Raw genomic sequence first — 16,627 nt, forward strand, 5'->3', positions numbered from 1 at the left:
CCAACAACGACAATTAAAAAGGGACAGAGGAAGTATGTCTCAATCTGCTGTGATGTGACAACTGACAATATTTATTCTAAATCACGTATATGTGCTGTTGGTTTCATCGTAATCAGTGTGATTCATGGTTCTGAGCTGTGGTGTCACTTGATTAGAATTAGAGATCATCGATCCTACTGCCGGGTATTCCATCCTAAAGGAATTGTTCAATCCAGGAATGAGTGGAAATATCAATCTGCGAAAAAATTAGTTTGTTTTTGTTCCATTTTTATGGATTGAAATCAGATTTTGTTCAACAGTCAACACACAGGGAGCCATCCCTGTGGAGGGCTGGCGGCTGAGTTGACCGTTGGACAAATAGTATCAGGCTAGCAAGAACACAGAGGCTCGATGTTAATTAAAGATATTCAAAAAACAAGAAGTTGAACCATTTCTTCCTAGTTGAAGACAAGAAAGAATATTATGAACAAATTTGGTAACTTTTTCAAAAAGACACTATGTCACACTAGTATAGGATTTCTTTTAGGTGACGCCGCCCTTTTTTCAATGGAGGGGGGCACCTTTTTTGTCTGGCTCCATTATTTTTGGTCTGCCCGGAGGCGGTCGCATTACCGTCTCGGTTAATCACCCATTAACTGATGCGGTTATTATAACCCAACAGCCTTCTAAAATCGATTTATAGATGTGGTCGTTTTAACACAGCCGCCTCCAAAAAAAAATACCATTTTTAACCGTGGGTTCACTATGGCACCCTCCTTCCCTCTCTCCACCACAACAGCGTATGCAGGTTCGCCAAATCCAGCAAGGAGGAGGGGCGCCCAGATTTGGCAGATGCGATGGTAGCGGGCTCGATTGGGCTCGCTAGGGCTTTTTATTTTTTTAAAAATCAATTAATAAAGGCAGCAACTTAATGTGGCCGCCTCCGTTAAAAGATTAACCGTGGCGGGCATGGTGACCGCCTCGGTTAAAACACGATTAACCGAGGCCTTCCATTGGAGGCGGTTGAGAAAGCCCGCCTCCATTAATCGAAAACGACTGCCTCCATTAAATTTTATGTACTAGTGTCATGGAGCATAATGCTTGTGATGCTTTCACCAAAGCACGATGCTTGAGATGCTCTTGATCAAACAAGCGTGCAGCAAAAATAATTCATGATAAATAGGCTGCTTATGGTAGATTATCTAATGCAACTGAACATTTTCTGACGAGTTCTAAATACTGTCATTGGCAATTGCGCTCACTTGGAACTTGTGCTAGAAATTGCATGTCTCGTGGTTCAACAACCTCTTTGTTCAGCAAGCCCATCCTTCTTTGATGATAGATGGTCCTCAACCTCTGCACCAGTGAATGTTAGAGCCCTCTGCAGCTTTCTACGGCGGGAAACTTCAACCTCTGCAATGTAGACTGCAGCCACAGGGCGGTGATCAGAAAGTGTAAGCTCCCCCCTCTTGTACGAAAGTAACCTGATTCCCTTCCCGTATGAGAGAATGCGGTCACACCTGCACACATAGATGAGAGTGTTTGCTTATTGCTGGTGGCATGTTCAGTGCTGATTTCTGGAACGATTGAATGAACTAGAATGAATCTAAAAGTTAGAAGAACAACATACCATGCAGGAGTTCTTCTCCCAGATTTACTCTCATCACTTACATAGTATTCTGAGTCAAACTCGTATTTATATGTTGGGGGAAAGCTGATAACTCCTTCAAACCAACCGTCAAATGTGCATCCTTTCCTCAATTCTCTTTTCAGCTGTCACAGAAGAAGCATGAGCTGGAAACCATGTGAACGTAAATGAATAAAAATGAATAAACAAGTCCATCAAATACCTGATCCCTCTCAAACAATCTATCCCAGTCTTGTTTGGAGATTAGTTCGTGTGTCCTTTCATAGGATAAGTTGATCCGATAGTTGAGGTCTCCTAACCATATGATCCTTCTGAAAGTAAGGACAGAGATTTAACATAAGAAATCAGGCATAGCATCAATAGGGTGTCATCTTGAGATGTACATATACCTGTCATATAACAGTAGATAAACATGGATAACACAAATTACCATAAGGCAGATTACCCAACTTACTCATGGTCGTGTATTCTCATAGGCATGCCTACAGCATTGACTGGGTTAAACACTGTTCTTCGAAGTATTTCTTCGACATTTGAATTCCTTTTTAGGTCATATCCATCTTTTTCACCAGCAGCCAGGTGGCAACAGACAAAGCAGAAAGGAGTCTGATGTATAGACATGCTGACTGATACTGATCCCTACAGCATATTGAAGGAACATATGTCAGCACATGGTATTTTGGATTAGATGACAGACATGTGTATCCATGTTGAATATAATGGTAAGAAACCGAGTGAGACGATAGCATGACAATTAATCAAATTTGAAGATTTTAAACTTAAACTAACAACATATCGAAGAATGCTAGTCAGCTCTCCTTAAAAGAAGTTACATTTGCCTTTTCAGCGTCCTTGAAAGAATGCCAATACCAAAACATGCAATTTTTAAACCCGATTCTCATCTGGAGAAAATACCACATAATGTGAAAAGCAACATCCTAAGTTTCTGACAAAGTATAATCCAGTTATCAGGGAAATCGGAAGCCACAAAAACAGTATAAGGAAAGAGTATCAAATCTGGCACTTACCTTGTTACCAATATAACCCATCGCACCTACACCAACGGTTGATACTCTCAAATTCTGAATGTGCTTCCGCAGGCTTCTCCGAACCCAAATCGAAAGAAATATTCCCACCATTTGCTTGCTTATTATGCGTACAAACTCTGGCCTTTTCCTTTTCGCTATCTTATCAATGATGACATCACAGGCTAAATCGTCTTCTGGAAAAGCTTCAAGATTCTCATATGTTTTATCTTGAAGTCCACAATTATGGTCTTGGTCAATCAATGGATGAAGTTCCCCATCGCTATCCTTGTCAGACTCACTAAGCAATTCATGTTCCATGGAAAGAGCAACATCTGATGGATTAAACCTGGATAGTGAAGGAGGATCACTGTGGCACTTAAACCCTGATTTATCTGAACATTTTGTATTCAAAGTTTCACGGATGATGTGCTCCCATACTGCAACTGGACGACTGTCTTCAGCACCAAATATGTTCCCAGCATTGAGTGGAACGATCTCTTGAAATCTGAAAGATGACCCTAATTGGTAAATGAAATTCTTTTTTAAGAAAAAAGTATATATTAATGAAAGGAGTGGCACTAATCATCTCATTGGCAAATTGTAAGCTACCATATAACATTTGTACATCAGCTTGCATGCACAGATACATGTTAAATAGTTATTACTGCATGTAATGGGCAAACAACTTTTAAATACAATAAAAAATCAAGTATCCAGTGCATGTTCCCTAAAATTAGTTATAAAACTTGTTATGGGGCATCAATTAGAGGGATTTGATCAGTTAGAAATAGGATTAGATTTGGGTCAATTAGAGATAAGGATTGGATATGATTTGGGTCAATTAGAGATAAGGATAAGGATTGGATATGATTTGGTCACTTAGGTGGCCAGGAGTCCTCTCTATATAAAGGGGAGGTGATGTACCAAGGAGGGAATGAATGAAGAATCCAAATAAAAAAAGGAAGAAAGAACAAACAATCCAATTCCCCCAAATAGTCCAGTCTCCCTTCAAGCCGACTTTTCCTCTCTCTAACTGATCAAATCCCTCTAATTGATCCTGTGGCCCTAATTGATGCCCCATAACAAAACTCAACAATGGGTTTGTCACACTCAAACTGAATTTTGTATAGTGGCTAATTACCCAATAACATAAATGTCAGCTGGCTCCTCCATAGCCAACCATTCTTCAATGTCTAAGTCACTGGGTGGAAATCTGCCTCCAACATTCCATGTCCCTACGCAAATCCTGCATATTAAACTTGCAGATTAGCTGAAAGAACATCATCATAAAACTAATACATCCTTTTAGTTCCAGCCTAGTAGAAAATTTTACTAATCTTCTGCAATATGATACATATCAGGATAACGGGAGGAATAAGAACCAGGAATACCATTTTGATTCGAAGAAATGCTGAGAGAAAAAGTACTGTCATGAAATAACTAGGAGCCAGTGAATACTATTGAGGGGACAAGACCTGTAGTTGATTACCTGAGTTCTCTAACATCAACATACTGAGAACGAACGATCTCTGATCTGTGCCTTCTAAGCCTGTAAGGTACATCATTCATTTCATCACCTACAGCATCAATGATTGCATTATTATATAAGGCGACATGCCAACCCAAGACCTTATATCAAACATGTGTTTGTGCAGAGTATGCAGGCAAAAGAAGAAGAAAAATAAAGGAAGATTAAGTAGTTGGGTCAGCAGTCAGCAGATAAGGTAACCTATCAACCCATGCCTTAATCAAGCAGAAGCTTAATGTATCAAAAATGAACTTCAGAGTAAATCAAAACACATGCTGAAATGCATTCGATTTTTTTAACGTAATGAAATGCATAGTTCTCTTGCTCACTTTCCATCAATTATGTTTCTGTTCATTATCATCCATGAATCATTTTGAAACATTTACCAACAAGAACCAAAAAATCCCATCAGAACTTTGTAAATTCAGAATTCTATAAGCTTCCATTCTTTTCAGAAAGATCAGTAGAAGAAGTTGGGCCAAAACTGAGGCCGCAGGAGCTTCCCATTTGGTAAATGAACTGCAAATAACTCTGTTGCCTCTGCATAGTTCAACTAGCATCTTATCTGGCCAGGTAAGTATTTCGCCAGCATTAGTGTGTGCCTACTTCCTGGTCTACAAGTCAACTAAACCCAACTCACAGATGAATATACATAAAGAGAAACATAATTAGTAGACACTAATTTTCTGCATGTTTCTCATTTTCTTAGAAAAAATAAACATAATATGTTCATAAATTACCAGTCGTGCTTGCACCCAATCCACCTAATATCCTCTCTTCGTTACATAGCGCATGTTTCCAACCAGACATGTCTGCACAAATGACATAAAAACACAGCAATTACAATTTATTATTAAAACAATCCAAAAAGATCTACACAAAAGAAAAGGTTAAGCTAAGGAAAAGCAATAATACAAATGTAGTGCGGATTTTCTTTCAATAAAGAGAAAAAAATACTCTCTCTATTCAAAATTATATGTTGCTTTGACTTTTTTGGTTCATCCATTTTGCTATATATCTAGACATATTATGATATCAATATATCTAGATGCATAGCAAAATGGATAGTCAAAGCGACTTATAATTTGGAACGGAGGGAGTATATAGCTCATAGAATGTGGGGCACAACAACTATTAGATAGTGAGGTCAACTAGAAGATGGTCACATCAACATTCCAAATATTTTATTTCTTTCCAAAAGATGAAAAGAACAGCCAAAAGTTAACTTTAAAGGCAGCAGTGAACTTAATACCCTTCTTGATTTCCTTAAAAAAGATCGAATATACCTAAAGAAATATCTGGTCCGAAGAAAGTACTAGCCGCTAGCCGCGCACATCACAACGGTTAGGCATTCTCAGCAAGATAACCAAACAGACGCACCATATAAAAAAGGTGGCAAACAATGAACAATTACAGTAATCTAGTAAAGCAATCATCAAACAGGCAATACAGTCCAGCGTGAGCTGACCAATTATTCAAGATGACATTTTTCTAATCCAGTTGTAAAGAAGTTGAGAAAAAGAAGTCACCAGAGCCCAAACAGTAGCGTACAAGAAAGAACTTTAATTGCACATTGTGTTGTCTGCTCTGCATAACCGTCAACGCCTACCTCTCAAACTTGCAAACCAAATTCTTCGTAATTTCGCTCCAAACAAGAGCAAGCTTGAGCAACCAGATCGATTCAGAAATTCAGAACATTCCGCTTAAGAAACAGAGGGGCGGAAGTAGAGAAGAAAAGAGTTAAGCAACCTTCGCGGTCGGTCTCGCCCTCCGAGGTGTCGTGCTCGTCGGCACTGAAGTCGGTGTCCCCAGACCCCGCGCCGATGTTGAGCCACTTGCGCATCACCACCCTGTTCCACAGCTGCGGCACGCAGCCCCAATCCGCGCCGCAACACAACACCATCTCAGCCCACCTCTGCATCACAAAATCCTTCGTCCCGCACAAACCAGAGGCAAGAACAGCAAAAAAAAAAGGATCAGAATTTGATCCTAGAAACAGCAGGTTGAAGAACTTAAGCGAAGAAACCTCGAACAACTAACCTGCATCTGCATCCCGCCGCCGTTCCGCAGCGCCTGGGAGGCGCCGGCCGAAGCGGCCATGGCTGCCTCGTGGTGCGCTCGGTGAGGCGGGATAAATAGCCGCGGCAGGGAGGAGAGGGGGGAGGAAGAGGACGCCATACGCGCGACTGCAGCAGCTCCCCTACTCAGACGCCACACGAGCATGTCTGAGAGAACGAAACGTGATGGCCGCTTGGACCTCTTGCTAGTTGGCTTCCCTTTTTTTCTAGCGAAAAAATAGACCGACCAGTCTGTCTACTGATCTCTACTGTTCCAAGTACCTTCATTAACCTCTTTGAGATTTTTAAAATATATTTAGATTGAAAATATAAAATTATATATAATGCTAATATGTATCTCCTTTTTCGGTTGATTTTTTTAGTTGTTAACAATGCAAATATTTATGTTTAGAGAAATTTTACAGCGCTTGGGAATAATAAGAACCTTTCATTCGATTAGATCGAATGGTTAAAAATTAAGAAGAACTAACCTGGTGGAACTTAAGTCGTGGGCCGGAGCTACAAATTGGTGGGCCAGGAACTAGGTCTAAACTAAAGCTAAAAGGATAGAATTGTACTTCCGCACATAAATTTTTCTGAATCCACCTAACCTATAGCCGAATGCAGCGACCAACAATTTCAGATGAAGCCCATTCTATTCCGCGGCGACGGATGCCAAATCGACGACGCCGTACTACACAAATGCAATCACCAATTGTTTAATGCAGTTGGTCATTGTGGATGGGCAGCCGTTGATTTCTTGGACAAGCATCTAGCCCTTGCGGCATCCAGCAGGCCCTTGGACGAGCGCCGCCAAGCCGCAAGCCCCTGCACGTAGTCAGCGGGGAGCCCCTTCCACTTCAAGTAGCCGGAGCTTTGAGGCAGTACCTCGCAGGCGGCCACAGCAATGAGCCTTCCTGACGGTCTACGTGAAGACCCTACAAGTTGCCGGCGTCGAGGTTCTTCACTGAGGCGGCCGGCGGTGCGTGCTTTAGTTCGTGCGACAGAGAAAGGAAGATGCCGATCAAAGTTTATGTGCCAAGTAAAATAACTAAACTACCCTTAGTTACATTTAATTAGTTTATTTTACATCAAACGGTTGGAAAATTTTATGTTGAGAGGAACCACCGGTTCCTCCCAAGCATGGTAACAAATCTCTTATGTTTAAGCTAAATGATGATTTATTGGAATTGTAACTTGATACTAATCTTTTTAGTTTGGCGAGATATGTCCATGATCAAAAGCTAACCAATTCACTTTGAACTTTGCAGGAAGAATGATTAGCATATGGAATGTTCCAAGATCGTACGTGGGCACCATAAAGAGTTTGTTTCTTTTTCCTCCCCCGGTCTTATTTAGTTTCCAAAAAGTTGTCAACAAATTTAGATTCTTCATCACATCGAATCTTACGGCGTATGCATAGAATATTAAATATAAACGAAAATAAAAATTAATTACACAGTTTATCTATAATTTGTGAGACGAATCGTTTGAGCCTAGTTAGTCCATGATTGGACAATATTTGTTAAATACAAACGAAAATGCTACAGTATCCGAAATTTCCAAATTTTGTGAACTGAACAAGGCCTAATCACAGTATCAATTCTTGCTTTAGATGTATCTGAATCTGAAGCCTGATGAAACGTACGGCGAAGCCGATAGCTTTCATTTTAGGTCTTGTTTAGTTGGGAAAAAAATTACATTTTGGGAACTGTAGCACTTTCGTTTGTTTGTGATAAATATTATCCAATTATAAACTAATTAGAGTCAAAAGATTCATCTCGCAATTTACAGGCAAACTTTGTACTTAGTTTTTGTTTTCGTCTAAATTTAATACTCTATGCATGTGACGCAAGATTCGATGTGACGGAGAATCTTGAAATTTTTTGCGAAGGCGTCAAGGCCTTAGTATAGGCTTTCTTGTGTCTTTGCCCTACACCGATAAGAGTAATCATCAGTTAGGCACAAAACGAAACATGGACATGGATTTTTCTTCCCATTTCGTCAGCAAGCCAGAGCCAGCAAAACCCATCTCTTTCAGAAAGTCCTCTTGGCACGTCTCAGAATCCTTGCCTTGCGCTTACTAATGCTGTTACTATTGCCATGTACTGTTCATTCGGGTTTGATTGTGGCATAGTTCTATAGCTGGAATTCGGTTTATCGTTGGATGAACTGCATTACTGATATTAATCCTAAGAAAAAAACCTTAGGTACAGCTAATCCGTGAACAGCCAGCCATCAACACTATACAAATAAGATAGTTCAATCTATGGTAATTGGGGGCCTCCTAAAAGGATCTACTCATGTTTCTACAAGAAATATGGTGGAAATGCTGCCACATCATGCTTTAAGTTAATGATGATGTTGCTTTGTTCTTTATTTCCATAAGCAATAATGTGTTGTTTTAAGAGCAGACTGGGATCTAAAAGGCTGCCTGTAAACCACATATTTTAATTTAATATTGTTTTTGGCACAAAAAAAAAGGTAAACCATACACTTAACTGTCACGTACCAACTAATTCTGCCCCCACCCACTTGATTTGCAGGAATTTCTGAAATTTGCAGTGACAATTGCCTCGGCGACAAATGTGATGGATAATTAGTATTTCTCGTTTCTTTCTGTTTTCTAGCACTTTCTGATTTAAAATATTAATTACCGATTATTTTGAACGGCGACAGGATTTTTAACTGACGTCCCATCCCAATCAAAAAAAGTTATCATCGCTTTTTCTCTCTCTAAATTTTATAAATTAGTAGTTGAAATGGGGAACCACTTTTGAGGCCCATAAATGCTTTCATGCACAAAGCATGGTGGCCATATATCTTTTTTGAATATAAGTGGTTATTTGCAAATCGTAGTTCATGTCACGGAAACATGCTTTTTTAAAAAATATTTTTCTAGAAGCATCTAATGTGAAGGCGGTAATTGACTACCCAAAGGTGAAAGGTCTATACTTAATTAAGAAAAGGAGTACACATTTCATTTCCTAAGGAATTTATTTAGATTAGTAAGAAATATTAATAAACATAGTTTATGATTTATAAACTTGAGATATTTATACTGTGTTTTTTTTTTTTTTTGAAGGGGGAAGTAAACCGGTCGCCCAAAGGGGGATCCGGCCGGCGTTCGCCAGGTAGGACGTCCGCCGTTATGGCCCATGGGCCACCATGGAGTCTGCGGTGGCAGCTCGCGGCGAGGTCACCAGCTATGGGCCACCAGCTCGGCTTCGCGTCTCTGAGCATCCTCCCCACTCGTGCGTAAGGCCGATGAGGGGAGCTCGCCGCCGTTTGGCCGGAAGCTCCACAGTTCACACCGGCGACAAAGGTGAGGGATCCCCTTTGGCTAAAAACATACGCCTCCTAAAGAAATGTTTGTATGTAGAGGGAAATATGCCTCTTCATTTCATTTTCTAGGCCTTTTCTTGTGTTAGTACCTGCGTGGATTACATTTCTCCGGATGCATTCAGATTCTCTGTTTATTCTGAACAGCGAGAGCGCTTTTGATCTGTGCGGTAATTAATAAAAAAAAAACTCGGCCACAGGGGGGAAGAAGCCCCCTGGATATTGAAATGATAATCTGCTTAGTTGGAAGTTTTTTTTTTCACTGTCAACGGGGGGAGAGTATCCCATCCTCTAATTTTCAGTAACACATTATATATTCAGAGCTTCAGTTTTTATCTCAACCTCTGAATTTCTCTACTTCAGCAAGGACTGTGAACAACAAGGATTCAGGGTTCAGTTGCTGCAAAAGCCAATATTCAGGAATTCAGCACCTGAGTTTCATTTAATCCAATAGACGAAATTGCAAGGTGATGTTTTGCTAAGAAGTAGCTTGAAACTATGGAGTACTGGAGTAGTAGTTAACGAATATATGAAGCACTCAAAAAAATAATTGGAGATATTATCTAAATTTCACTATTCAAGAAAAAAAGTAAAGAACTTGTTGTACAGTTCTTATGGATTCTTTATTACATGATAATTTACTTCTGAGTTTTCAAGCGATAGCATCAATCTAGCCAAAGACACTATATGATTTTACACTTATACATCAAAGAAAATAAGAAAAAATAAATCTTCCTCGTTGAAAGGAAAGTGATAACAGTATGGGGAAATAAGAGAAACAAATACTGTACACAAGAGACTGTCCTATGACTTTGATCAATCATCGAAATGACTATTTATTCAAACCAATGGCATCATAATTCGAAAATGGCATGGATGCAATGGCTAGAAAAGGGTCCGTAATCATGGTCTCGCAGATACCACACCCTTGATCAAATGAGTAGCAAACATGGAAATGGACATCCTACTCCTACTAATCTGTGCTATGCAATTGAATCTTTCTGACAGATTTGGAGATCAAGCATTGGCGTTGCATTACATCATCTTGGTTGGAACTTGAGCTAGGAAATTGCTTGGCTCACGGCTCGATGGTGTTTGGTTCAAGATGTGCTTCCTTCCTCGATAACAGTTGATCCTCAAGCTCTGCATTTGCTGAATGTTAGAGCTTTCTGCAGCCTCCTGAGGCAGACAACTTCGACATCTGCCATATAAACTGCTGTCACAGGGCGATGATCAGATAACATAAGCTCTGCCCTCTTGTAGGAAAGTAGCTTTGTTCCCTTCCCATATGAGAGAATGCGGTCGCACCTATACAAGCAAGTGAGAATGTTAATTTCCTTATTTCCGTAGAGGAAAAAGTCTACTTACCCCCCTAAAGTATTGACCTGTGTCTAACTTAGGCCCCAACTACAAAACTAGGTAACGTACACTCTAAAATTTGGAAAACAGGGCAACGAACCCCCTGGGTGGTTTGGGATGGTGGTTTTGGTGATGTGGCAGCCAGCGTGTCAGCGGTATTGACACAGTGGCCATGGCAATGGGTGGGGACGATCACGCCACCGTGTCAATAACGCTGACACGCTGGCTGCCACGTCACCAAAACGGCCCTCCCAAACCGCCCAAGGGGTTCGTTGCCCTGTTTTCCAAATTTTAGAGTGTAGGTTACCTGGTTTTGTAGTTGGGGGCCTAGGTTAGACACAAGTCAATACTTCAGGGGGGTAAGTAGACTTTTTCCTTTCTGTAGACATATCTTCATGTTCGATGTCTTGTAGAATGATTAAAATGAACCAGAATGAATCTCATGAACCAAAAAGGTGGAGCATACCATGCAGGTGTTCTTCTCCCAGATTTCGTCGCATCACTTACATATTTTTCTGAGTTAAACTCATATTTATATGTTGGGGGAAAGATGATAGGTCCTTCAACCCAACCGTCAAATGTGCACCCTTTCCCTAGTTCTTTTTTCAGCTATCACAGAAAGAAGCATGAGCTGGAAACTCTGTGCAGGTAATGGATGTATTAGGATATCTAAATTACCTGATCCATCTTAAACAATGCATCCCAGTCCTGTTTGGAGATGAGTTCGTGTGTCGTCTCATATGATAAATTTAGCCGATAGTTGAGATCCCCTAACAATATAATCCTTCTGAAAAATTTAAGGGCGCATTTAATATAGAAGCCATGGAATAGTTGATTCAGTGCATATTGGAGCATATTGCAAAGTATTGAAGACACGGATTAACTCACTCATGGTCATGTATTCTTCGGGGCATGCCTACCATATGAATTGGGTTAAAACCTGTCCTTCTATGGATTTCTTCAACATTTGTGTTTCTCTTTAGTTCATCGCCATTTTTTTCACCAGAGGCCAGGTGGCAACATACAAAGCAAAAATGAGTTTCATGTATAGTCATGCTCACTGATATTGATCCCTGAAGCATATTGAAGGAACAAATGTTAGCATGTGATTTATTTGGACAAACAAATTTAAACAAGTATGTGCATGATGAATACAATAGTAAGTAGCTACATGTTAACATTCTTGAAAGTATGGTAGCATCAAAACATGCATTTTTCAACTCCAGTTCTCAGGAGAAATACATTTCAAATCGTTGTGGACAATGTGACGAGCAACATTTTAGGATTCCAAGTATGAGACAATTATTGTTGTAATATAAAGCTGCATGAGTAATAATAAAAGACATAAATTTGGCACTTGCCTTGTTACCAATAAAACCCCTTGTACCTACTCCTACAATTGATACTCTCAAATTCTGAATGTGCTTCTGCAGGCTTCTCCGAACCCATACCGAAAGAAATACTCCTACCATTTGCTTGCTTATTACCCGTATATACTGATGTCTTTTCCTTTTAACCCCACTATAATTGTTAACACCACAAGCTAAATCCAATGGCTGAAGATGGCGAGCTGAATTGGATGATTTTGCATTGTGCGACAGATGAAGCTCACCGTTACTATTATTGTTGGATTCATTATGCAATTCATTGTCCATTACAAAAACACAATCTGATGGATTGAACCTTGCTGGTGGAAAGTTACGGCATTTGAACTTTGATTTATCCGAACACTTCTTATTCAAAGTTTCATGGATGATATGCTCCCATATTGCAACTGGACGAGTGTCTTCAGTTCCAATCATATACCCTTCTTCTAGTGGGATAATCTCTTGAAATCTGAAAGATAACAGTAGTTTTAATGGTAAATGAAATATAACAGTAGTTTTAATGGTAAATGAAACTCGTTATTTTAATAAATATAAGTTAATTGCATCAGTATTGCATCATTTCATAGCCAAATAGCAGCACATGGGCCTACAATATATGAATAACAGCTTGCTTACTTGAATACCTGTCACATTTAATATAGTTACATCATGTGATTGCTAAACGAATTTCAAATCTAACAGGTTCCCAGTCCATGTGTCCCAAACAGTTTTAGTGGGTTCCTAAGATTGAATGCAGTATACCAGGTTTTGGTATGATTTAGCACAGGTATGTATCACAGATCATTTTCTTGCAAAATATGAAAAACAAGGTTTGCATATTGATTTTTTTCCCTTGAGAACTCGTCAGCAGGTTTGGCCCACCTGAAAAGGGAAGGTTTATTTGAGAGAGAAAAATTACCCAAGAACATAAATATCAGCTGGTTCATCTATATCCAACCATTCTTGAATATCCAAGTCATTGGGTGGGCATATGCTTCCAACATTCCATGTTCCTGCGCAGATCCTGTATATTAAAAATTTGTGGTTCAGATGAAAGAACATAATTACAAATTACTGAAGAAGTAGCATGCTTTATATATTTCAGCCAACAAGTAGCAGCTGAGTTCGACTACTGGTACTGACATTCTATCACTGTACCAGGAGTATGAGTGAGCAGCAGGAATGCCATTCCAGTCCAAAGAAATGCTGGGAGAAGAAATGCTAACAGTAGACTGAATCTGTATGGCTGTACCTGAGTTCTCTAACGTCAACATACTGAGCACGAATGATCTCGGATTTCTGCCTTCTAAGCCTGCATGGTGCAGCCTCCATTTGACTATCTGAGAGGCAAATTAGACTGCATTAGCATACAGGGCGGCATGCAGAACAATGAACGACGACCGCAATATAAAGCGTTAAAGAATTTTTTTTTTTTTGAAAGGAATGGCAGGAGCTCTGCCTCTCGATTAATGAAGAAGTGAAAAAGTTTTTTAATGTACAGATTATAAAAACAGCTGCAACACAGCGGAGCACTGGAAGAAAAACAAACTCTAGCTTTTTCTAGCCTGCTCCCTCAAGAGCCCTCTTTCATTGTGCAATGTCTTCTTTGATTTTTGAAGCAACCGACAAGACCGATTCATGTGCGTTGTTGAAAATTCTATGATTTCTCTTTTTCCAAAGATTTCAGCATGTGTAAATGACTAAGCCGTTGAAGCACTTTCTTTCTTCTTTTGTGACTTTGAGTACGGTGTCCTCCCACCATGGACTCAAGCAAGCGGGGTCTTGATCGAACTGGGTTAATCGGGTGTCAAAATGCTCCTAGTTTAGGATTTGATTTCATACCACCTTGGCGAATGGGCAAAGTAGGGAAAGATGTAAGCATGTTTCTAAGGGGCTCTTATAGCGATCCTGGTGAGGCCATCCTCTTCTCTGAAGGTTATCCGCCGTTAGTATTTTTCTTGTACTAGGATCCATGAGAAGACTTTGCACTTGTTTCCCGCTTGAGCCTTCCAAATGAGATCGCTTTTGAAGATGGCATAAGATCCTTTGAACTGAATCCTATACTTGGAGCGGGTGGAGTAGGAACCATCTGCAGTCCATCGCCAAATAATGGAGTCCCTTACGCCCGGCTGCAGGTGGACGGGCTTGGATTCTTATCCAAAGGGAGACAAATTCCTCCATGTGCTCTGTGGTGCTGACACGATTTCTTAGGTAGTGTATCCATCTGTCATTGTCTAGCTCTTGCTGCACTTATCTGTTTTTCCTTGCAACCAGCTCGACCAAGTGCGGGGCAAGGTTTTTGGGGGCTTCGCCATCAAGCTAGTTATCGTGCCAGAAACAAGGCTTGGCTCCGTCACCAATTGTGATCATGGTTGGGGCTCTAAAGAGGAGGCGGTCATCCTTATTATAGGGGGAGTTCAGAGCATGCCCATGGTTTGGACTCATCAGTCCAGTCCTGCCAAAGCCACCAAAGACGAAGAGCTCTTCCAAATTTCTCTATGTCAGGTATTCCTAGCCTGCCTAAGTTTTTTGGCCTAGCCACTGTCGCCTAGTTGACTAGGCAATGCTCGCCATTTGCATTTTTCTCTCCCTTCCAAAGAAAAGATCTCCTGATTTTGTCAATTTTCTTCTTAGCCCATGCAGCCAACAGAAATATTGTGAGATGATAAGTCGGCATGGATGAGAGTACAAAGGACACCAGCGTCAGTCGACCTGCTCTGTTGAGCCATTTTTCTTTCCAACCAGGAAGTCTTTGGCCAATATGCTCAATGAGCATCCTAAAGTGGAGCTACAAGCCTAGGTAATGACAAGGAGAAGGTGCTTTTGACCCAGAGAAAGAGGAGAGCACTTGCTCCAAGTCAACCTCATCACATCTAATAGGTGTACGACGAGCAATCGATTCTCCACCCTCTTTATCACGAGATTTTTGAACCTCACGTGTGCATTGTTTCGCCACACATCTTCAAAGTGAATTGTCCTATACTCTAAAAAAAGTGAATTGTGTCCTTCCTGAATACGATAGGACGTGATGTACACAATTCTTTTGCCCGAACAATTTAGGGTCCAAGATTCCCGCTTATATTTGCAGGAATAAAAGTTACTAGCCTATAGTATTTTCTAGATCTTTCTAAAAGGTGGATTAAATGGAGGAGCATAAAAGGGAGTCCCGTTCTACTACAGGAGCCAAAATCCCAGATGAATCCAAAAGATTCGCGTGGCCAACTCTAGTAAACAGAAATGACCGACCGATCGATCGACCATGACGAGATTTTCCTACAGTCTACTCGTGTCGCTCGTAAAAAGTGAGGGAGTAAGGCAATGCTAGAGCCCAAACTACTAGCTGACAAGAGTAGACAGCTTTCATGGCAACGTAGCTAGCGTTGTCTTATCTGCTCTCGTTTTGCTTCAGACAAATCAGACAAGATCAAAGCAGCTTGAGTAAACACGGATCAGATTCAGTCGAGACCACACAGTCACTCACTGCGATCGGAACAGCTTGCGCGAATGAAAAAAGGAACGAGGAAGAGAAGAGCTATATATAGATAGGGGACGACGATCGAGTAACCTTGGTGGTCGGCCATGCGCGGTGCCCGTGGGGAAGCTGCCGGAAAGGCCATGGCTGCCTCCGGCCGGGTGGTCTTGGAGAGTTGGAGCAGCAATGGACGGGGCGAGGAGGACGAGGACACGAACGAAGGAGGAAGGAGGAAGAAGGAGCGAGACAACTGCAGTGCCCCGCCAAAAACAAAAACCACGCGAGGAGGGGTGTGAGGTGGTGATGATGGCCGCTCTAGGCCTTGGGTGGGCACCGTACCTTTTTATGAGCGAAACTGCTGGCTCAAAGTGCCTTGAAATTATGCCAAGAGGGTCTACCATCAGTACCAGCCAAGCAAGCACGATCTACACATGCTACGCATCTGCAAAGGCTTTGGCAAATTGACTTTGCATTTATTGTTGTTTGCAAACTCTCATAACAAAATGTAGAAAATAAAAATAGGCTATCTCCAAGGAAATTGGCATTTGGACTCGGCAAAGGATAAAAATAGGAGGTCTTCAGGCGCGCACGCTTTCCTCGCGCGTGATTTTACTCGTGCGATCAGCTTTGCAAAGGCGTCCACAGCTTGACATTTTTGCCAAGTTTGCTTCCTCATTTGCCAAATTGCTCAAATTGCAAACTTCAAATGCAAAACCGTTGGATGTCTCTTTTAGAGCTTTTTGGCAAATTACTCAAATGCAAACCTCAAATGCAAAACCCTTGGAGATGCTTAACCCGTGTCAGGGTCTTTTGTAAAAAATTTCAGATTTTCTGTCACATCGAATCT

At 40.8% G+C, this 16,627-nt stretch overlaps 2 protein-coding genes and 1 long non-coding RNA gene across 3 annotated transcripts; 1 reads left to right on the forward strand and 2 right to left on the reverse strand.

The window, feature by feature from the left end:
• On the reverse strand, window positions 1,022–6,451 carry LOC8061062 (type IV inositol polyphosphate 5-phosphatase 3). Its single transcript, XM_021446789.1, has 10 exons — window positions 6,224–6,451; window positions 5,933–6,113; window positions 4,924–4,995; window positions 4,145–4,232; window positions 3,797–3,901; window positions 2,656–3,160; window positions 2,082–2,266; window positions 1,830–1,938; window positions 1,610–1,752; window positions 1,022–1,499 (listed from the first exon to the last, which is right to left on the reverse strand). The coding sequence occupies exons 1-10, from the start codon at window positions 6,404–6,406 to the stop codon at window positions 1,277–1,279; spliced, it is 1,794 nt and encodes a 597-aa protein (XP_021302464.1). The 5' UTR covers window positions 6,407–6,451; the 3' UTR covers window positions 1,022–1,276.
• On the forward strand, window positions 9,298–10,726 carry LOC110430047. The gene is made up of 3 exons (XR_002447241.1): window positions 9,298–9,565; window positions 9,946–10,049; window positions 10,591–10,726. It is a non-coding gene; the product is annotated as an uncharacterized LOC110430047 (long non-coding RNA).
• LOC8068981 (type IV inositol polyphosphate 5-phosphatase 3) lies at window positions 10,299–16,115 on the reverse strand. Its single transcript, XM_021446905.1, is given in 9 exon segments — window positions 10,299–10,732; window positions 10,734–10,890; window positions 11,408–11,550; window positions 11,620–11,728; window positions 11,830–12,014; window positions 12,303–12,777; window positions 13,228–13,332; window positions 13,561–13,648; window positions 15,874–16,115. Coding segments are annotated over 9 exon segments (1,386 nt in total). The 5' UTR covers window positions 15,926–16,115; the 3' UTR covers window positions 10,299–10,660.

The sequence above is a fragment of the Sorghum bicolor genome, chromosome 9 (genome assembly GCF_000003195.3).
Source record: "Sorghum bicolor cultivar BTx623 chromosome 9, Sorghum_bicolor_NCBIv3, whole genome shotgun sequence".
Classification (NCBI taxonomy): Eukaryota; Viridiplantae; Streptophyta; class Magnoliopsida; order Poales; family Poaceae; genus Sorghum; species Sorghum bicolor.

Excerpts from the sequence above, each read along its gene's own strand:
- LOC8061062 (XM_021446789.1), bottom strand. The coding sequence starts at position 6,406 with ATGCTCGTGTGGCGTCTGAGTAGGGGAGCTGCTGCAGTCGCGCGTATG. Across the intron at positions 2,267-2,655 it reads TGGGTTATATTGGTAACAAG|GGATCAGTATCAGTCAGCAT; the intron begins GTAAGTGCCAGA and ends AATATGCTGTAG. Across the intron at positions 1,500-1,609 it reads GGGAGAAGAACTCCTGCATG|GTGTGACCGCATTCTCTCAT; the intron begins GTATGTTGTTCT and ends CTATGTGTGCAG.